Source organism: Eleutherodactylus coqui, chromosome 3, assembly GCF_035609145.1.
Source record: "Eleutherodactylus coqui strain aEleCoq1 chromosome 3, aEleCoq1.hap1, whole genome shotgun sequence".
NCBI classification, from domain to species: domain Eukaryota; kingdom Metazoa; phylum Chordata; class Amphibia; order Anura; family Eleutherodactylidae; genus Eleutherodactylus; species Eleutherodactylus coqui.
Genome location: NC_089839.1, coordinates 269,815,352 through 269,837,554, shown reverse-complemented (window position 1 = coordinate 269,837,554; position 22,203 = coordinate 269,815,352). Strand labels below are relative to the sequence as shown.

At 46.2% G+C, this 22,203-nt stretch overlaps 1 protein-coding gene across 1 annotated transcript in view; it reads right to left on the bottom strand.

Moving 5' to 3' along the window:
* The window catches only part of TDRD5 (tudor domain containing 5), an 82,692-nt gene that overhangs the window by 19,475 nt on the left and 41,014 nt on the right, over positions 1-22,203 (bottom strand). Inside the window, exons 10-13 of the mRNA XM_066594447.1 lie at positions 19,994-20,206; positions 18,942-19,008; positions 18,635-18,842; positions 11,747-11,889 (exon numbers count right to left, since the gene is read on the bottom strand). Of these exons, the coding sequence (XP_066450544.1) occupies positions 11,747-11,889; positions 18,635-18,842; positions 18,942-19,008; positions 19,994-20,206 (631 nt within the window). The remainder of the gene's footprint in view (positions 1-11,746; positions 11,890-18,634; positions 18,843-18,941; positions 19,009-19,993; positions 20,207-22,203) is intronic.

Genomic DNA, 22,203 nt, shown 5'->3' with positions numbered 1-22,203 from the left:
GGGTCTGGCATGGATTTGGAGGAATGCGGCTATCCAACAGTTTGCGCTGCAGAGGAATTGTTCCATTTTCCTTATTTGAATATACACTTAGGATACGTTCAGCACAGTATGCAGTTGAAAAATCCGTAGAGTACATGGCAAACATCTACAGCAACAAAATCCATATCAAATAGTATGGTTTTTGCCTTGAATTTTGTTGCAAAATGCTTTGAATTTGCTACAAATTTTCATCCTTCTCCACCGATGGGATACAGCATTGAAGCCCCAGCACGGGTCCCGCTATCTGCTGTGAGAGTTGACGTCACCAGAAGTCAGGCTTGTTCTCTGAATCTGAATGGATACAACAAACATAAGGACCACGGTGGGGCTGTAAAGCTGGATCCTGGTGGCAAAGGAGGGGCAAGTACTGTTCAGTTTATTATTTAACTACAGTGAGCACTATTAAAGGGATGCGGTCGGTAACCAGACAACCCCTTTAAAACCTGCAGCATAAATAGATACACTGCACATTTAAAAATTGGCAATTCCCATGTAGATTTTTTTTTGTCCAGTGTGTCAATGACTAAAGCTGCTGTGTATGGAATGGGCTCGACTCCATATAAATCCCCACACACATCTAACATACATATAGGTCTAATGTTGCCATTACCAACGTCTTGGTGCCAGATACCACTGAACCCCTTCAGAGGTATTGTGGAATCCAGGCCTCAACTGGCCAGAGCCGTTTTAATGGCACAAGTACGACCTACACAATATTAGGCAGTTGATTTAATGTTTTGGTGTACAGAATCCTCAACTTTAAAAATCTGCACTAGATCTTTGGTGTTGTTTTAAGGCCGGCTGCACATGACCTACTCAGATTCCGGACCGAAATCTGACCCTGTGCTCGGTCGGTGATCCCGCGTACCTGTCATTTTCTGTGCTGCGTATATGGTCCAGATGGCTTGCCGTCGGACATGCTGAGTACAGATTTTTTTTTTTTTTTTTTTAAACCTTGCTTTTCCTGCATCATCGCCTAGCAATGACGCAAATTCTATGAACTTTGCCCTAATGTCAATTGCGGAAGGACCATGGGTCTGACGGCTTCCATTGACTGCAATGGAAGTCGTTTGCGCTGAATCCGCTCCAAAATAGAACATACTGAGATTTTTCCTCGTAATTGATTTCCGCTCGTGTGCAGAAAAAAAAAACACTTTTCCGTAGCATGCTATAGAAGGTATTTGCTGCGGAACCCCGAGGCGGATCCCGCTCTGGATTCTGCAATGCAAATCCGGTAAGTAATATACAGTAAGAATACCCTGCTGGGTGTCTTCCGACATCAGAAGCTGTACGGCCTTCAATCAGAAGGTCTTTAGACGTCAGTGGATTGGAAAGGGTTAATATGCAGTGCAAATACGCCTGTGTGAGCTCTAAAGTGCCACATTTATGGTTCCATGTAAAGCACCAGGCTGGCAAAAGCGTATTGCTAACACCCATACTTAGATTTGGTGGGCTGCCCAGCACCTAAGCACATCCCACAATGATTGTGGTTTGTCTATATCGTGCTGGGAACTGGTGTTTTAACATGGCTTTGTGTAAGGCTACCTTCACATGGGCAAGCAAGATATCAGGCTAATATCGCGCTTGTAAACATGCGTTTTACCAGCGGATGCAAGGCAATTTTCAGGCAAAAAAAGCCTCGTTTCTGTGAAATTCCGATCCTCTCGCAAGAGTTTCTGGTATCACATGGCATGCAATGTATTAAAAGGTCCCACTGAAATCAATGGGCAAAGCGTTCCGAGGAATGCGAAAAAAAAATAAAATAGAACATCCCATATTTTTTTCCTCGCAGTGTCACTCGTGTAGGACTCAATTCAAAACAATGGAATTCGGACATGTACGAGTTTTGCGAGTTTTACAGCGCATAAAACTTGCGCAAGATTAGCACCTGTGTGAAACTGGCCTTGGGGTGCTTTTACATGGGACGATCTCCAGCCCACCTGTCTCCATTCACAGTAAGCAGACAGTAGTTCATAAATTAATGACTGCCTGTTTACATGGAACGAACAGTTGTCGTTCAGTCGCTGCATGCATTTACACTGAAAGATAAACGTTCAGATCCTCGCTGGAATGTGGGAATTTGAATAATAAACATTCTGTGTAGAAGCACCTTCAGTATCAGCAGGACACGTAGTCATTATTATGAATATTTTGGACTGTGCTCCGTGCGGAGCGCACATTTTATATTCTTCTTATCCAATATATTATATGTACCTAACTAGAGATGAGCGAGCATACTCGGTAAGGCAAATTACTCGAGTGAGTATCAGAATTTTCGAGTAACTGCCTGCTTGTCCGAAAAGATTTGGGGGTTGGCGGGGGTGAGCGGGGGATAGCAGAAGGGGGGAGAGGGACAGAGAGAGATCTCCCCCCCGAATCTTTTCGGAAGAGCAGGCAGTTACTCGAAAATGCCGATACTCACTCAAGTAATTTGCCTTCCGAGTATGCTCGCTCATCTCTATACCTAACAAAAAAAATTCCTACTAGAGTAAAGGAAACAGTCACCCATTTTTTAGGTGACGGGGGCCCTGTGGAAACTTACAGGTACACTTAGGCCTCATGTCCACTTGAAAAATACAATCTGCGCAAAATCTCCCACGGATTTCTGCGGCGGATTCCGCGCAGATTTGCTTTAAATGTTTGGTTTTTTTTGCATGCAGATATCTGCACACATTGCTATCAATGTTGCCGATCCGCGCGAAATCCGCGGCAGAATTGAGCGTGCCGCATTTTTTCTCCCGCGCGTGAAAAACGCAATTCTTTTAAAATGCCATCTGTGGGATGCAAAAATCAATTTAATGGACCGCGTATGGCCAATGATTCCCTATGGGCAAAATCCGCCACGGAATCCGCAATTCCTTTAGCTAGTGGACATGAGGCCTTAAGGTGTTAACAAGAAGGGCAGCACACAGCATTGCAAATATCAAACCCTCACTATGTTATGTTGTAATTCCTTACATACAGTGAATGGCTACTTTATTAGTGACCCCTATCTAGTAGCGGGTTGGGCTTACTTTGTTCTTCAGAACCACATCAATAAGTAGTGCATTTACACACACAGATAATCGTTCAATATTCATCAGAGTGATCATTTTGTATTAGCTACTAATGGGCTAATCAGCCCTTTAGTAGCTAACTAGCTTCATTTGCATGTATTTAGAGAACAGCGGGTGGTCTGTTCTCTAAATACATAGCTATTGTTCTACAGAGGGATAGTAGCTGAAAGAATAGATGTATCAGTCCAGATGGATTTTAAGCTTAACTCAGCGATGGACGAAAAGTGCACAGTAAGTGCACGATGGGCACACATTTACACACAACGATTATCGCTCAAAAGATGTCTTTTGAGCGAATTTTGAAGAATATTTATGGTACATAAAAGGCCCTTTAGTTTTCACTAGGCTTAAATAGTTCTGCAGGAATATTGGCCCATGCGGAAAGCGGTGCTTCCTCTAGTTTCCACAAATAAGATGGAGATACTGTTAGGCTGAACAACTGGTAGGAGAAGTTTATCGATGCATGCTGCTTGCACCAAATCCTGATCCTTCCATCAGCAAGATGCAAGAGAAAACAAGATTTTGTAAGAACTTACCGTAAAATCTCTTTCTCGTCTTGTTCATTGGGGGACACAGCAAAGACCTTGGGTATAGCTTCTGCCACTAGGAGGCGACACTAAGCACAAAAGTGTTAACTCCTCCCACTAGCTATACCCCTCCTGCAAGCAGCATGCTAGCTCAGTTTGTGTGCAAGCAGTAGGAGCAGCCAGTAGGATACAACATAGATAATCAACAACAATACTCACGAACTGTAACTCATTCCAACACCGTGTGCGACGGCACCGCGGACCCTCCCCTAGGGAGTATACGTCACAGTTCCAACACCAGACTGGGTGGGTGCTGTGTCCCCCAATGAACAAGACGAGAAAGAGATTTTACGGTAAGTTCTTACAAAATCTTGTTTTCTCGTCTGTTATCATTGGGGGACACAGCAAAGACCTTGGGACGTTCTAGAGCAGTACCCAAGGGGGCGGGAAAATATAAGGCATCGCATGTGTAAGGACGCAATCTGTCCTTCAACTGCGACCAGCGTTAATGGATGGCTAGGTATCCCGCATGCTCAGACAGAGCCTAAACAACAGCCCCATCCACCTTCAGAGGGAAGAAAAAAGAACAAAACCCAGACAAGGAGCTTCCGACGAGGCACACGCCTTCCGAATAATACGGCCTGAGAATATGACCTTGCTGGCATAGTCGCCCTGAATTGCTGCAAGGCAGAGTCATTGTAAGGAGTCCACTCCGGAAAAGCAGGGATCCAGTCGGAGTTGCCGGAATTACCGGCAGCGCGCCAGCGTGACTGAAGCATGCTACCTGCACGAGGAACTCCGGCGTAGTCAACCGAGAAACCTGCCCTGGAGCGTTCCCTGGAACTACCGAGAAGGTGCCCACCGATACCTCACCGAAGTGGATCCTGATACCGGCGGTAGGCCATACCGCGGGTAGATAACGACCGTTTCCTGTACTATCCGTACCCAATCGGCATCCGAAGATGAAACTGTGGAGCCATAGGCACCGAAACATCAGGGTTGTGGACCTTCTACCAGGAGACTTAGTTGTAAGTCAGGTCCCATATACCTCCAGGTATTTAACCTCATCTCCACAATCCCTCCGTGATGAAGGGACCTTCGACTCCAGACGCTAGTGGAGAAACGACCTGTTGAGATATGCAACCGTCTCATGCTGGACTCCTGTGTTGACCACGGTTGGAAGGCCTGCCGTATGACCTTGATGCTGTATATGCTGACAGCCTCCGTCCATGGCGTCGGCTGTCTGATTAGCTGTAACTTGAAAAAGGGGTCGTAAGAGGAAAAAGTTTGGTTCCATGATTCTGCAACAATGCCCACGGCGTCCGCCTCTGCATGGCCCCATGGGCTAGCGAGGACTTCTGCCCATTTCGTGATCAACTAGGGCTGGCCCCGTGCTGGGATGCAATGTAACCGTGTGAATCCACTGGGTACAGAAAAATTGATCGCAAGAGGCAGCAAGGGTACCCTGGTACGAGACTCACTGATCCCTTTGAGGAAACCTCCACAATAGGGATGGAGGAACCCCAAAACTGCAGACAGTACAAGTATGGACTGTCTTACTCTGTCCTGCAAGACATAATGCAGGAGAGTCGCAGCGAGTCGCTGGATCTGTCAGTCTTAACCCCATTGGACGTTTTAGCTTCCTATGCGCAATCAGTCTCGCAAGCGACTAGGCGGGCCTAGTTTGCTGAGGATCAGCGCTCTACACCTGAACCGACACTAGCGACCGTTTAGAATACCGAGCACTCCTACGGTCAGTCTCCCTATCCCCAATGGGAGAAACGTGGCCTGTTCTGCACCCCACCAGGGTCCGCAGGAGCCGTCTCCTGCAGAGAGCTAGCCACGTCCTACTGACACGGCTGTAGAACTAGCGGTCCATGATTCCTAGAGAGTACACATGCCTTGTAGTTCAGAGAACGCCCGAAAGAAACGAACTCGGCATTACAAAGTGCCGCCGGAGGGGCGCCCCGCGTCACTTATGTCTGTGGTGGGGGCCTAAAAAAGTATGCGGCTCTTCTGTCATCGTAGATCGCCCTAAGTTGCCTGTAGGAAGCTGCCGGTGGTCACTCCAGGGAGGCTAGCCGTTATGAAAAAAGTCTGGAGGTAAGCCTCTGTGGGGTGGAGGTGAATACGACGTGTTCACCGAATTCCTGAGAATAGTATATTCCTCAGAAGGGTACCACAAGACTTAGTCAGACCGAAGAAAGCCCAACGGCTGTTTCACTTACTTAAGAGTTTTGGCCTGCATACTGCTGCCTTAACACCTTGCTCCACACAAGGCCCAATACATGTTGTGCAACTCTCGTACAATAGCGAGACCCCATACCGATGTGGTACTAGCCGGACCCTGTCCGCGTGCTATCCCGGCATCGGACATAGCGGTCTGGTTGCCTGCAGGAAAAAGCGGGGGGGCTAGCTGTAAAGCCAGGGCAACCCGGTCAGGCCTAACATCAAGGCCGGGGTACCGCTGATAATCAGCTTGTAGACCAGTACGGCAGGAGAGGGCGCCCTTGATATGCGGCTCGGTCCCAAACTGCGACTCAGGGTGCAGGAAACTACTGAGGGGACGAAGCTGACCCCTGCTCAAATCAGTGTATGCACTGTTTCGGGCATGGAAGTACCCCCGGTCTCAGCCACCCGGGGTACTGCCGACAAGCACCTTGAACCCTGTTGCACGTAGGGCAAGATATTCTCCAGCTGGATGTAGTCTCGTTCCTTAACGAGCGCGCACATAGTATGTGACCCTTGCCGGCCGCTGTCATCGTGTCCTCCTGGACACGGACACTGTGATGCGATTGTCTGTAGAGGAGTTCAACCGGATTCAGGACAGACATGAGGAAAAATGAGTCCAGAGACTCCTGTGTGATTACTGACAAGGGATCGCATACTGTTATCTGTAAGAGGAGATTCTCTCTGCTTAATCTCGAATTACAACGCGGGCGCACTTGGTGTGGCTCTGGCCGCCCCGCCAGCATGTCCTCCTGGACGCGGACACTATGGTACCTGTGACCGCGGGAGGAACCACAGGGGAGTTGCCGACATGTAAGGCTCAACCCGGTGCGGAGCCGACATGGGGAACGATGAATCCAGTCAGCGAGCCCAGAGTAATGCTGACAAGAGTTCGCACACTGTTGTCAGTCTATATAGAGCTGTAGCGAGAGCACACCTGGCATGTGGCTCTGGCCGCCCTGTCCGCGTGTCATCCTGGACTTAGACACCGCGGTACTGCTGGCTGCAGGGAACTGCAGGGGGCAATGGGGGAGCTTCCGTCAGGCAACGCTCAACCCGGTCCGGAGTAGATATGGGTAGCTGTGTGGTACTCCTTCTGTATGGAAGGGGTAATAGGGGCGCTATCAGCGACCCGGGAGCCACCGATAGTCTGTGTGTAGTACGGAAGGGGTCCCAGCTACCTCAGTCTCACAGAGAAGATTGCGTAAGGAGTGGTCAGCTGCTGCCTACGGGCAAAGCGGGTTGCACAGTAGCATTATACGCCAGCCTATGGCAATCGAACGCCCGAATGTCGCAAGCTACGCAATCTGTTCAGCAGCAAGGCAATGGTGGCCGTGCGATACGGTTATCCACCAGCTGTCCTGACCGGCGGCAACGCATGCAGGAAACATGTGACCAACTCTGCTGTAGGGGGCGATGCTGGTGCACAACCTCTAAAAATCTCGTGCTGCGCGTGGCGCCGAGAGCGTGGCCGCTTGGAGGCGATTCTAAAATGTCCCTGCGCCGACACGGAGAGTGGGGCCGGCAAACCGGCTGTGCGGCGCTACAGAAAGAGGGACGCGGGCCACCACGAGTAGTCGCCCGCTAGGCGGGGAAAATACACACGCCCGCTAGGCGGGGAAAATACACACGCCCGCTAGGCGGGGAAAATACACACGCCCGCTAGGCGGGGAAAATACACACGCCCGCTAGGCGGGGAAAATACACACGCCCGCTAGGCGGGGAAAATACACACCCCCGCTTGGCGGGGAAAATACACACCCCCGCTTGGCGGGGAAAATACACACCCCCGCTTGGCGGGGAAAATACACACGCCCGCTTGGCGGAAAAATTTTACACGTCCGCTTGGCGGGAAAATTCAAACGTCCGCTTGGCGGGAAAACTCAAACGCCCGCTTGGCTGGAAAATTCAAACGCCCGCTTGGCGGGAAAATTCAAACGTCCGCTTGGCGGGAAAACTCAAATGCCCGCTTGGCGGGAAAATTCAAACGCCCGCTTGGCGGGAAAATTCAAACGTCCGCTTGGCGGGAAAATTCAAACGTCCGCTTGGCGGGAAAATTCAAACGTCCGCTTGGCGGGAAAATTCAAACGTCCGCTTGGCGGGAAAACTCAAACGTCCGCTTGGCGGGAAAACTCAAACGTCCGCTTGGCGGGAAAACTCAAACGCCCGCTTGGCGGGAAAATTCAAACGCCCGCTTGGCGGGAAAATTCAAACGCCCGCTTTGGCGTCTGCATGCCCGGCCGACGGCGCGAGGAGCCCCTGCACGAAACGAGCAGCAGGACGCGCCGAGACCACGGCAACCCCAGCCGCGGGCGGCCGGCAGCGCAAACCGCAGCCGTCCTCAACAGGCGCGGTCGGCCGGAGGCACATTAGCCGCGGGTGGGGCCGCCATCAGCCGCGCATCAACCGCGGCCGTCACCCGCAGGCGACCGGCGGCACATCAGCCGCGGACGGCCAGCAGCACACCGGCCGCTCCAGCAACCGCGGGGGAGACCTCGCGGCGGCCGGTGGCACATCAGCCGGGGGGGGGGGGCCCGCCATCAGCCGCGCACCAACCGCGGGGGGAGACATCGCGGGCGGCCAGTGGCACATCAGCTGCGGCCGCCCAACAGGTAGACGCGGGCGGCCGGCAGCACAGCAGACAGTACGGGCGGCCCAGTGGCACATCAGCCGGGCGGCCCAACACAGCAGCCGCGGACGGTCCCAACAAAATGGCCGCGGCCGGTCGGTAGTGCCTAAGCCGCAGCCGCCCTGGGAGCGGGCGGCCGCCGAGAGCACATCAGTCGCGGTCACACTGCGCCGAGTTAAAAAGGGCCGCCCACCATACCGCCGCGGCACCTAAGCCGCGGGCGCCCACCAAACAGCCGCGGGCGCAGCATAAACATCGGCGCTGCGGGGCATAAGCCGCAGCCGCCCTGTAACAGCGCAGCAGGCGGCATAACTAGCAGCGCAGCTAACAAGCAGCGCAACGGGAAACAAAGTAGCGCAGCAGGCGCAACGCACATCGGGCGCAATAACAAAATAAACCCACATACTTACCTCCTTCCTGAGGTAGGGTGGCTCCCGGGCTCCAGCAGAGCTTCTCCCCATCATCGCCTGCCTTTGGTGGGGCAGTGGATGCCGGACCATAAATAAGGGGGGCTCTATGGCTGGCGGGTCACACTCAGTTTGGTGGCCGAGTGTGCCTCCTTTTCTTCGGAGGGGGCCCGGCAGACAACAGAGGGTTACATATCACCTCTGTTCGCCGCACTCGGTGGGTTAACGGGGAGAGTCCTGCCTCCGCGTTATGCCCTGGCCTTCCGGAAAAGATAGGAAAAATTGAAAAATGCAAAAGAAAGAAAAAAATAGTCTCAGCAGGAGAGACAGTCCTGCCTCCTAGACACTAAGCAAAAAAACTGAGCTAGCATGCTGCTTGCAGGAGGGGTATAGCTAGTGGGAGGAGTTAACACTTTTGTGCTTAGTGTCGCCTCCTAGTGGCAGAAGCTATACCCAAGGTCTTTGCTGTGTCCCCCAATGATAACAGACGAGAAATCTGTATTCTTCTGACCAAGATGTTTTTTCCACAGCTCAATGGTCCAATTTTTGCACTCCTTTGCCCACTGAAGTCTTGCTTATGTCTTTTAGCAACGAAAATAGAAATGGTCGCCTGACCTTATATAGTCCATCCATGCCAAGGAACGAGGAGATTTGCACTTGACATATTAGTTGGAGCATCAGCGTTTTATTCAGTTTGAGTTTGCAACGCATACTCCATCAGAGCAATTCATTTAATTAAATGCTCTTTATTAAAGTTTTCAATTTTTTTAACAACTCAACTAACCCAATCACCCCCTCAAACCCCCTAACCCCCCCCCCCCTCTCACAACGTACCACCACAATGTATATGATGTATTATTTCCTAGTAAGTTCAGAAATCGTGGATTCTCACTTCTCCACACAACTGTTCTCGATGATCCATTACAAGAGTTCCTGATAGTGGGTACGTTGCTCTTCTTCCTCCCTTCCATAGTACTTCCTTTTGTTTATTCCGCTCTTGTTGATATATAAAAAGATGCCAAATATCTTATATAATAACCAAGAATATCATCATCCCAAACTCAGCTGTGTCCCAAAGTAGCAAAGGAATTCTTGATATCCTCCTCTGACCCCTTTTATCGTCAAGTTGCCTTCTGCTGGTTTTCTTCAATCATACCATTCTCTGTATATTTTTCACATCATTGCACGAGAAAACACCACAAGATTATCAGTTTTGCTCAAGATTACCAGTTTTTGAAAGACTACCCCCGCTAGTCTAGCAACGACAACCAGGCCTCACTAAAGTCACTCAGATCGTTAGATTTTCCTATTTTCATGTGGATTTAAACTTAAACTAATCCGAGTAAAATTTGCTCACTTGATTTTAAGCTGCAATCCGGGAGTCACAGGTCTAATTTTCATACAAGGAAGCTCCAATCGTGAAAGCGCCAGCTAGCATCTCTAATAAAGTGGCCATTCAGTGTTTTGCTGCATTTGTAAAAAATCGTTGTGAATAAAACAAAGCGATGAATGTCGATGACCTGAAATATAATTTATTTAAATTTCTTGTACAATACAAACTTGCCCTTTAGTTGCCATTATTGTTCATTCAACAGATTTGCCAACTTTGTAACTGTACTGGTTTACAAGACAACTGCAGAATCCAACAGTTTTTTCTACCACCTTTATAAGGGCTCACACCCACTGGCAATTCGACTTGTCAATGGTTTCATTCTCATTAGCGATGTTTTCACTCTAACCTCTTGGCGCAAAGAAAAATGTGCAATATCACCCATCGTTTTCAGTGGGGCCGGTCGCAGCAGCGCCGGCCCCGTTAAAAACATAGGGAATACATTGCGTTTCCCTCACACAGCTGTGACAGCTATGGCAGAGGATTCCTTCACCTCTGAAGGGACCGCGGGAATGAAGGAATGCCCTTGTCACAGCAGGCCACGATGCTATCCCATTGCATTCAATGGGATCAGCGCTGCTGCAGCCCCATTGATAGCAATGGAATGAAGGTCACCACCGCGGTGCTGATTTTCGGTGAAGGACTTGAAATATAAGCACTTTCCTGAAAATCATGCCTAGCTGTTAAAAAAAAAAATAATAATAATTTAACTTACCTAGAAGAGCCATCTGGCTATTCTCTCTGGCCCCGGCAGTCTTTTTTTGTCATTTGGTGGCCGGGGATTAAAAAATCCCTGCCTCCAGAAAGCGCCGTCTCTGATTGGCTGAGCGCTGTGGCCAATCAGAGGCAGTGCCCAGATGTCATTGAATGACAGCTGAAAATTGCCTGTGATTGGTTGAGCGCTGTGACCAATCACAGGCAGTGCTCAGCTGTCATTCAATGACAGCTGGGCACTGCCTGTGATTGGCCACAGCGCTCCGCCAATCAGAGGCAGCACTTTCTGGAGCAGGGATTTTTAAAGCTCCGGCCACCAGAAGATGACTGCCGGGGCTGGAGAGAAGAACCAGACGGCTCTTATAGGTGAGGTAATTTTTTTTTTCTACTGTGTCATGGGAGCACAATGTACTCCCTATGCTTTCAATAGGGCTGCCGCTGGCCTTTTGAGGAACAATGGGCGATATTGCACATTCTTCTTTGCGATGCGAGGTTAGAGTGAAATCATGTGCTTTTACTCACTCTCGCATTGCTAGTTGGTGTGAGCCCTAAAGTTGATCTATAAGAACAAAACAAAAAAACATAATAATAGAAGGGAAAAAAATTACCCAATAAAATATGAAAGCCAGTGATCTATGTGCCTTGTACGGTTCATGCAAAAGAAAGAAAAAAAAAAAAAGAAAAAAAAAAGCATAAATACAGCCTAAAAAACAAATGTGAATGACATCTGTTAGGTTATCTTAGGTGACACATACTCTAGTCTGTAATGCAGGTTCTTGCAGTTGGACTTCTAGAACTTCTGTTGTATTATGTTCACTCTGGCCTGAAGTATCCTGGAGTATTTCTTGTGGCTGGTCTGAAGACTGGATTAGGTACTGCATGAGTGGATTTTGCTTCTGTAAAGGCAATAACAGCAATGTAATATTAAAAGCAATATAATAAGAATAGCATTTCTCTTTAACTGTCCCTTTACTGTAGTTCTCTTTGCCGCAGGAAGCAACAACTTCACTTTCATTGTTCACTTGACATGTGAATTCATGCACATTTCAGAACTGGCTGCAACTTACAGGAAGCGGGGATGTTGTGTTCACCGTTCACGTAACAGCAGAGACAGTAAGCACTGGAGCCCTGCAAAGGTGCAGTATTTTATATCTACTCCTAGACTATTTATAAAAATCTCCGACATACTCTTTAAAGGGGTTTTCCAGTGAAATACTATTAATGACCTATTATCAGGATTGGTCATCAATACTTGATTGGCTGGGGTCCGCCGCTCGGGAGCCCCACGAACAGCTGAGTGGGCACATACTGGCAGCGCCGCAGTAACACACTGGTTGGATCGCAAGCCTCAGCGCTATCTTCTGTGTAGTGGCCGGCGTTTGTAACTGCAGGCACGGCTCCCATTGATTTCAATGAGAGCTGTGCCTGCAGTTACAAGTGTCGGCCACTACACAGAGGTCGGCGCAGACTTCCACTGCTTCTGCTCCAACCTCTGTGTTATTGCGGCGCTGACAGCTTGTGCGCGCTCAGCTGATCAGTCGGGGTCCTGAGCGACGGATCCCAGCCGATCAACTATTGATGACATATCCTGATAGGTCGTTAATAGAGATGAGCGAGCGTACTCGGATAAGCACTACTCGCTCGAGTAATTGGCTTTATCCGAGTATTGCTGAGCTCGGGTCTAAAGATTCGGGTGCCGCTGCGGCTGACAGGTGAGTCGCAGCGGGGAGCAGGGGAGAGCGGGCGGGAGAGAAGGAGAGAAAGATCTTACCTCCGTTCCTCCCCGCTCTCCCCTGCAGCTCCCCGCTCCGTGCCGGCACCCGAATCTTTAGACCCGAGCACAGCGATACTCGGATAAAGCCAATTACTCGAGCGAGTAGTGCTTATCCGAGTACGCTCGCTCATCTCTAGTCATTAATCATGTCCTTCCTATTTCCACCCCAATTTTTTCCTGGTTAATATAGCGCAGTATTCTGCAGTTTCATCTGGGATTTTGTGCTGGATCTATGCCAGAGGCTCCCAGTGGAGTCTCTGGGACAGATGTGTCTAAAGCTTTAACTGTACTGAATAATATGCACAAAGATCATTTAACGTAGACAAGATGACATGTAGCAGTGAGTAAACTGTATATTCAAGATCGACATGTGCCGGATCTGGAGGTGCCAGTATTTTTGTTGCTTACCTCCTATAATAGATCCAAATAATGATCCTATAGTAGAGCCAAATAAAGAAAAACACATCGGACCCCTCATGCACTTGTGAATGAGGCCCAACATTCTTTCTTTACATGGAGTTTCCATTAGTACATTCGCTCTGGTACATATGTATGCATGCAAATGTGAAAAGAGCTATATCACTGGATGACGGGGAAATATGCTTGCTCAAGAGCCAACGTACGTAAACACCAACACACATGGTTATGGCAGAGAAAACAGGATTTTTTTTGTTGTTACTCACCATAACATCTGTTTCGCTGATGTTCGTTGTAGAACACAGCTAAGACCTCAGGTATAGCCCCTGCCACTAGCAGGCAGACACTAAGCAATAGAAGAGTTAACTCCTCCTATCAGCCTTACCCTTCCTATTAGTAGGAGAAAAGAGCCCAAGGGTTCATTAACCTCTTAGTGAACAAGCTTTTTTCCCCCATTTCCGTTTTTTCCTCCCCCCCCTCTTTTAAAAAAAACGTAACTCCTTTATTTATTCAGCAACATCGCTGTATCAGGGCTTGTTTTTTGCGGGACGAATTGTATTTTTCAATGGTAATATTTAATGTACCATATAATGTACTGAAAAAAGTTTTGAAATTTTTAAGTGGAGAGAAATGGAAAAAAAACCGACATTCCGCCATCTTTCGGTGCGTCTTGTTTTTACGGCGCACAAAATGCTACAAAACTGACATAACTTTATTCTATGTATCAGTACGATTACTACGATATCAGTTATATATATATTTTTTAAAGATATTTAACTTTTTTAAAATTATTTTCTGTCTCCATCTTCTGCGCACAATAACTTTTTTATTTCTCCGTCAACCTAGTTGTGCGAGGGCTCATTTTGTGCGGTACATCCTGTAGTTTCCGTATATACCATTTTTGAATACATATACCTTTTTGATTTTTTTCTTGGACGATGTTAAACGTGCGCAGTAAATAATGCATTACTTTGAAAGATTCGACTTTTACAGATGCAACGATACCAAATATGTATTGTTGTTATATTAGATTTTTTATTGTAAATATGGCAAAAGGGTTTTTTTGAATGTTCATAACTTTTTAAAAATAATTAATAAAAAACTTTATTCTTATTTTTGCATTTGCCTGTAGTCCCGGGGGGGGGACCACAACTAGCGATGCTTTGATCGCTCCTACAGTATAATGTAATGCAATAGCATTACATCAAACTGCAATCTGACAGGCAACCTATCAAGCCACCCCACGGGGATGGCTTAATAGGCATTCTGCCATGACAGCCCTGGGGCCTTTCAGAAGGATCCCAGCTGCCATGACACCCGCACGGCTCCTGCGATCCCATCGCGGAGGGAGGGCCGTACGGGACCCCCGAACATCATTCGTGTGATTTAAATGCCGCTGAAAGGTTTGACAGCGACATTTAAAGGGTTAACAACCCTGATCGGCGGCGCGGCTTGTCGGGGCTAATGCTCGCGGGTGTCAGCTGTACACCCGTGATACATGGAGGGAGATTGCAGCGCAACTCCATACACAACTTGCAATGGCAGAACGTAAAAACATAAAAGGGTTGAACTAAGAGGTTAAACATGTTAACCAAAATAAAATATGGAAGGCAACCTTCAGAGATGGCAAAAGGAGGGAAATGTCATGCATGGACTCGAAGGGAGATAATTGCAATACATCTAAAACCAAATTCAGATCTCATGGTACCGATGCGAGATATAGGAGGGGCTATACGTGCCATTCTCTGAAGAAATATATGCACTGTGGATTTAGAGGTCAGAGGGCATTGAAATAGAACAGATAAAGCAGAAACCTGACCTTTTAGAGAGCAAAGACTCAATCCCATATTCATGCCTTCTTGGAGTAAGGAAAGCATTCTGGGAACAGAAAAATGGATGGCCTGACTGGGATGTTGCTCACACCATCTGAAGATTGGGTGGCTAGCCAGAATTTGAAAGGAATGGGTCAGGGACAGGTGGAGAGCAGTGAGACAGGAAATTAATATGGAAAGACAATTCCGAATTGGATCTAGAATACCCCCAGCCTAGGAGACTGGCATCAATAGTTATCACCTTCCACTGGAGTGGGAGGAAAGATCTTCCTTGGGAGTGATTGGTCGACGTCAGCTATCAAAGAAGCAATCGACAGACCGAATGGGAATCAAGTGGCAATCCAGAGCCTCGTGAGACCTGTTCCACCCGGATAGGATGGCTCGTTGTAGGGGACTAGTGTGGAACTGTGCGTACGGAACCGCCTTGAATATGGCAATTATGAGTCCCAGCACCCATATGCTTTAGCAGATGGAGTGGGAAGTGCGTAATCACAGAAAGAAGTGCGAGTTTGTTCCTTGGAATATGTAATTTCACCTCAACCATGCCAAAGAACAGGCCAAGAAAGGTGAGCTGGTGTGATGGGGTCAGGTTGGATTTTGGACAATTGATGATCCACCTGAAGCAAATGAGTGTCCAGCGCTATCGCAAGGCTCTCTGCGTTTATCTCGATGGAACGGTGCCTTAATCCGTGTATGTCATCCACATATGAGATCGCCATGATTCTATTGGAATTAAGGAGCATGACAACAGCCGACAGGACCTTCATGAACACTTAAGGTGCTGTCACTAGGCCAAACGGTAAAGAGAAAAATTGAAAATGCTTCTCACAAAACTGAAGAAACTGCTGGTGGGAATGGTGAATGGGAAAGTGGAGATAGGCATCCTTGATGTCCATTGATGGGAGCAACTCACTTTGCTCTATGGTAGCAATCACTGCTTTGAGAGTTACCATGCGAAAATGGCGTATTTGACTAAATTATTCAGGAGTTGAAAGATCTACGACTGTGTGGATCACTTGTCTTTTATGAGAACAAAGAAATTGGAGTAAAAGCCAGTAAAATGTTTGCAAGAAGGAACTGAGAGAATGACTCCTTGGTCGAGTAGGTACTGAAAAGTTTCCAAGTACTGGGAAGATCTGGCTGGATCAGGGGTAGTGGAAGAACTGAAAAAAGCGATCTGGGGAAGCAGAAAAAAACCCCTCTGGTGTACCCTGAAGAGACTATCTTGTACAGCCAAGTATCTAGGGCATGTAAAAGCCACAGGTCACTGAAAAGAAAAAGATGGCTCCCCACCCTTCATGCATAGGAGGAGTTAGACGAAGAGGGCTTAGGTGCCAGGAAAAGAGCAGGATTTTTGAAGGATGGACGCTTTTTGTGATTCTGGGAGGATGCATGTGATTCCAAAGGTTGTAGACTGGAACAACAAAAGGAGCAAAAATTAGGTGCCTTATTGCTGTGGCTTCTGTAATTTAGCTGATTTTATTTATTCATTTATTAAAGCAGTTTCTGTTCTAAAAAAAATTAGGTTTCTTCTTCTTGCCACTATATTGCTAAGTAGATCTATTTTGTGGAAGATAGAAATTCTTTACGCTTGTGGCTTCTGAGATAATTTTGTTCAGGCGACTGCCGAAAATATGACATCCAGTAACAAGAAGGCTGGTCCAAAACCTTTTGGAGGAGGTATCTTCAGACCAACATTTTAGCCACAGAGAATGTGGAGGAATGAGCTAGGAGCCTGTCATCTAAAAGGAGGATTTGGTGAACAATCCCAGCTGTTTATCATGATGGCCCTTGAAAGAGGACATATCTGCCAGTGATAGAGTAGTGTGTTTGGTGATATGAGACATGGGGAAAAAAAACACTTTTTAGCGGATTATCAGGGATACATTATGTTGAGGTGTTTAGGGGTAAGAAACCCCTAAACACCTTGTGCACCACATCCTCAAATTCCGTATGAGTGGGGAATGACTTATGCGAATGCTTTGAGCATCAGAAGGGGAAAGAGGCTGCAGCGGCAGAGAACTCTTGGTCATTGACATAGTGTGTCTCTTTAACCGCCTCTGTAAGACTGTCCACTATGTCAAAGATTTTGGAGCACAGTTCCTCATCTAAGGGTCAAAATCTGAAATTTCCTCTTCGGGACAGGAGATGTCCCTAGAGAGGATAGCAAAGTAGGACACTGTGGATGGAGGTGAGGCAGGGCAAGGAGATGACGGAGTATGACCACGTGACATTAAAAACTGTAGTCGTTTACTGATTCTGCCATGCAAATGTTTTGGTACAAACAATTCCTCAGTACCAGGCCTGTCAGTCGGGGTCTGGCTGACTGTCCTGGTTTCTAGATGCTTTCATAAGGCCCGAAACTGCCCCAAGAGGAAGCGTATCCACTCAGCTCCAGGGACCTATAGGGGTAATGGCAGTGGTTGTCCCTAGGAAGATGTCACTGTTTGGTCTGTGCAGCAGGCATTCTGCACAAAGAGGCCCCTGCTGACCACGTGAAAATTTGGTGCAACAACGGTAGAATGCTAAATGCATTTGTAATTGCTGTATTCTATTTACTGGATTCTCCCTTAGAATCCAACATTATAGTCGCGGCCAATAGCGTGACAGTCACAAGCAATCGCCTGTCATAAGTGAACGCTTTGTCCGTCCACATGAGAAAGCAACCCTTCTCCCCGGTGACGTTTGGAGGGCAGGCCAGAAGGGGAAGTGCAGGAAATGGTGGGGCCCTGCAAGTTGAAATGCATGCCGTGCTAGCCAAGATTCCTCGGGGAACACCACGTGGCCAGCACCACAGGAAAAGACCGCCAAAAAAAACAAAACAAAGGAACCAGTGATTTAAATTTCCCGGGAACGCAATATGCTTAAATAAGGTCGTTCATCCAAGGGAGGAAACCCCACCTGAACAGGCAGCAGTATGCAGATCGATCCCTCACTCGGATTGCACAAGGGCTAGATCAGATCGGATGAAGGGACTAAGAAGGGAGGAGACTACGAGGAAAGGGTGTTGCTAGCCATGCAAGCTTACCTTCCCTGGAGGAAAACAGACAACTGCTGTGGCCTTAAAATCCAGTATGATCGCTCATCATTTCTCACCTCCCTAGGGAAAAGGAGGCCAGGGAATTTTGAGAGAGAGAGGATCTTTACTGGTAGGTCAAAAAAATTGGGGCCTTCTATGTGCCACCTTGCCTTTGGGAGGTATGAAATTAGCATGGGAGTTAGTACAACCCTGATCTCTCTCCTCAGTAGGATAGTAGGGGGATTTTGTCATCCTGTGAACCCATGCTTTTGTCATCCTTAGAGAAGTCTAAGGAATTCAAGAAACTTGAAGACCTGCAGCAGGAAGGTCTGCCTCCTATGAACACTAAGCTACAAACAAATTTAACTTAGTAGCTACAGGAGGGATACAGCTGGTAGGAGGAGTTATCTCTTTTTTTGCTTTGCGTCTGCCTCCTAGTGGCATGAGCTATACCTGATGTCTTAGCTGTGTCCCCCAATGACACAACCGAGAAATCTAAGTTAATATTTTAAACACTAAAACATTAAAACCAATATTGAAATTAATCATAGAAAATAAAAAGAACTGTGTAAAAGCATCCATAAAATATTTATAAATTAATTGCTTGCCTTGTAAATCGCAGGCTCTGGGGCCATGCTAGCAAGTCCTTTATCGATCAAAACTTGGTGCAGGTAAATGTCCTCATCAGTTGAAGTATCGCACAAATATAGGCACAATTGGTCTAAAACATACTGAAGTACCAATCCAACCAGAGGGCCTCGTGCACACCAATTTTGGAAAACCTTAATGGCTTCAAATGACCACTGATCCTACAAGGGAAGGTAATGCTTTTTAATTAATACAAACTTAAAAAAAAGCTATTGCAAAATTGTTCAGAATAACGTCTACAAAACTATCACATTATTTACCTCAACTGGTTTCAAGCACGCCAATGAAGAAGGCACCGCCTGGGCAGGTAATGTCATATAGCATGCTCTGGTGAATTAAAAATAAGACCACAAGAACAATATGATGAGCTTGCTTAAGCAAATAATATAAGAGACAGGATAACTACTAATAAATTCACACTAAGCTTACAAGAAAAAAAAATGATGAAAAGAAAATTGTACTAAAGCGTAATCATTGTTTCAATTTTAAATAAACTATGCAATATATGTAAATCACAGAAAAATGCATATTCTCTGCTCATCGGGCTCCTCTTCTGCTCCCTCCTGTACTGATTACTCACTCTCAATTGACTGGTAAAAACCATCCGGTAAAGAGGCAGAGATGAAGACCGATTGTATCGGCTCAATGAGTAATCAGGTTACAGCTGCACATAGAAATCTATGGAGAGGAGTGAGCAGAGGCTGCTGCTGCTTACAGTAATTGTTTTACTACCTTATTCCAATGCTGGATTCACAAATACATTTTTCAGTACTGCTGTATAATGTCCACCATGCTGCTGCTTTTGAGAGTATGTGAGAGAAAGTTAAAGTAGCAGTATCTCCTCTTTTCGCTGTGTGCAGTGTATGCATCATAGCAGCTAGTTTCTGTCTATTCTGGAGTGAAGTTGGGGGGGAAAATGAAAATTGGAAATGAAGCCTGCAGAGGGGAAAACTGCTGATAATTGCAGAAAATACAAGATATATAATGGGCAGAAATCAAAGACCGTACTTACATAAGAGATGAGAGTTGCGCCCAAGACTCTTGAGCGCAACTCTCATTTACACAAACACTTCGTCCATGTGCTCCGTGGGACACGGACCGTTAAATGTCCTATTTCAAGCGAAACTAGCGCAGGAATAGGACATGCAACATGCATCTTAACCCATTCAAATGAATGGGTTCTTTCCCAGTGCAAGTTCCATTCATATCGCAATTGTCCAGAATCTTTGCAGGATTAAAATGTTTTATAACGTTTCCCCACAGTGCTAAAGATGTTGCTAACAAATGGTAGAGTCAGAATTTCAGTTCTTACTTAAGAAACCGTAGCCAACATTTTCTAACTGTGGCCAAAGTACCAAAGTCGGGATAGAACACTTGAACTTCCTCCGAATTGATGACCGCATGGATTATTACTCTGTACCACCACACATCTCCATCTACACCAAGCGCATAGATTTCTCCAACGATAATATATTCGTCAGGCACAATATAACGGCTGGATACGTATTCATTTGAGTAGGACAATCTTAAAGAAAAGAAGATATACTGTGAATAGAACAAATACCAACATATAGGGCATGTGGCATTCTATAATAATGTACATATTGATAAATGAATTCAGAGATCTTTTCTTGTACCCAACGCTTTATCTAAATTTGCTTGAAATAGTCTATCGTCATGTGCAGACAAACAGTTACAATACCTTTAAGGAGGAAAGCTGGCAAGTATATAATCCTATTGAATCCTCTCAAGTAAGAGGACTGCCACAAAATGTCCCAACAACAGGCTCTGAACAAAAGATCGGACACACAAAGTACTTCATTGACAAACATAGCAGTTTGCTAGTCAGACAAGAGTCAGGATGTGTAGCTAAAGTCCATGATGTTTGGTCAGTCCTCATAGGAACACGACAGAGAATGTAAAGGGGTAGTATCCACTCTAGGCACCAAGAGATTGAAGCCAAATAGACTCAGAAAAGTTTTCTATACTGCAGTAAGGCAAAGATGAGCTTCAGCTTGCTCTCTATTGTTCCTTAGCAACTCACACAAATAAACTTGTGTTAATTAAAGGGGGTTTCCGTGACTATAATTAGGTTACTTCAAAAATATCAGATCAGTAGGGGTCCAATTCGCAGCAAGCCAGCTGCTTGAAAAAGCCGCTGTACTACAGTGAGCTCTGCAGCCTCTTCATTGTATCCCAGGCACAGCGCCATTTATTTCACGGCAGTACCTGGTATTGCAGCTCAATCACATTCACATTAATGGGAGTGAGCTGCTCAATGGTCATGTAACCAACGAATGTGACATTACAGGCTAAGCAAAGGCTCGACAGAGCTCCGTAGACTTTTCAAACAGCTCATTGGTGGGAGTGCCAGGATTTAGCTCCCCTCAGATCTGATATCAATGACCTGCTCTAAAGATAAGTCATCAATAAATAAGTCCCAGAAAACCCCTTTAAGCTATTAAGCGGACGGTGAAGCTATGCAATAGTCAAGATATTGTAGGACGCAGTTACTGAAGAACCCTATAAAAAGCTGCAGAAGTACTAGAAACATAAAAAAAGTGTATAAGTTTTAAGCAACCAGAAGCCTCCAGAAAGTTTTAAAATTCTAGAAAAAAGGGTTAGGACTATCAATATAAAATTACATTCACAAATTCAGGAATTGCCGATTGCTGCTGTAGATGTAGCACGGTATCTGCAGATGGATTAGCCCCATTTTTTATTTTGTGGGAGTAAGGAGCAGATGGGCCGTGCAGAATCTGTACAAAATTATGAACACATTGTGGATTTTAATATCCTCGGTCCATTCATTATTCCATGTGGATTTATTTTTACTTATTTTGGCAAATGGGATGAGAATCCAGTCTTACAGCAATCAACACCATTAGTAAATCTTTAAACTCTAGTTTCCTCTGACATCCAAGAAGAGAAAAAGAGAATCACTCAAATCACAGAAAGTTGCATAAGGAGATTCAACTTTCATTAAAGAAGAAGGCATTGTTTAGCATTAGACTATACATTAAGGGGATTTACTTATCTGTCATAATAGTCATTCCACTACTCTAAATAAAAAAAAAATATTATAATAATAATATATACACACATTATTTATATAATTATATATATATATATATATATATATATATATATACACACACACATACATATACACACACACGCACACACATACATATATATACACACACACACACACACACACACACACACACACACACAAGCTGATATACCCGGCTTCGCCCGAGTTAATTTGGTACTGGTGTTTATCTGGTGTTTACAATGAAAATCTTCTGAAGTCGTGGTTACTTTAGAGATACCGGAAAAACATATGTTCACCATTTTGCATAGTTCTCTGCGTTACCCAGGAAACACCACGTGGAGGTAACCATGTGACGTTTACTTTATATAAAATGACATCAGGAAGTGAGAGAATTAGATTCCATACGTAAAATTTGGACACTAATTCTTTTGCACTTAGAATTGAATAATCGAGTTGGGACCCAA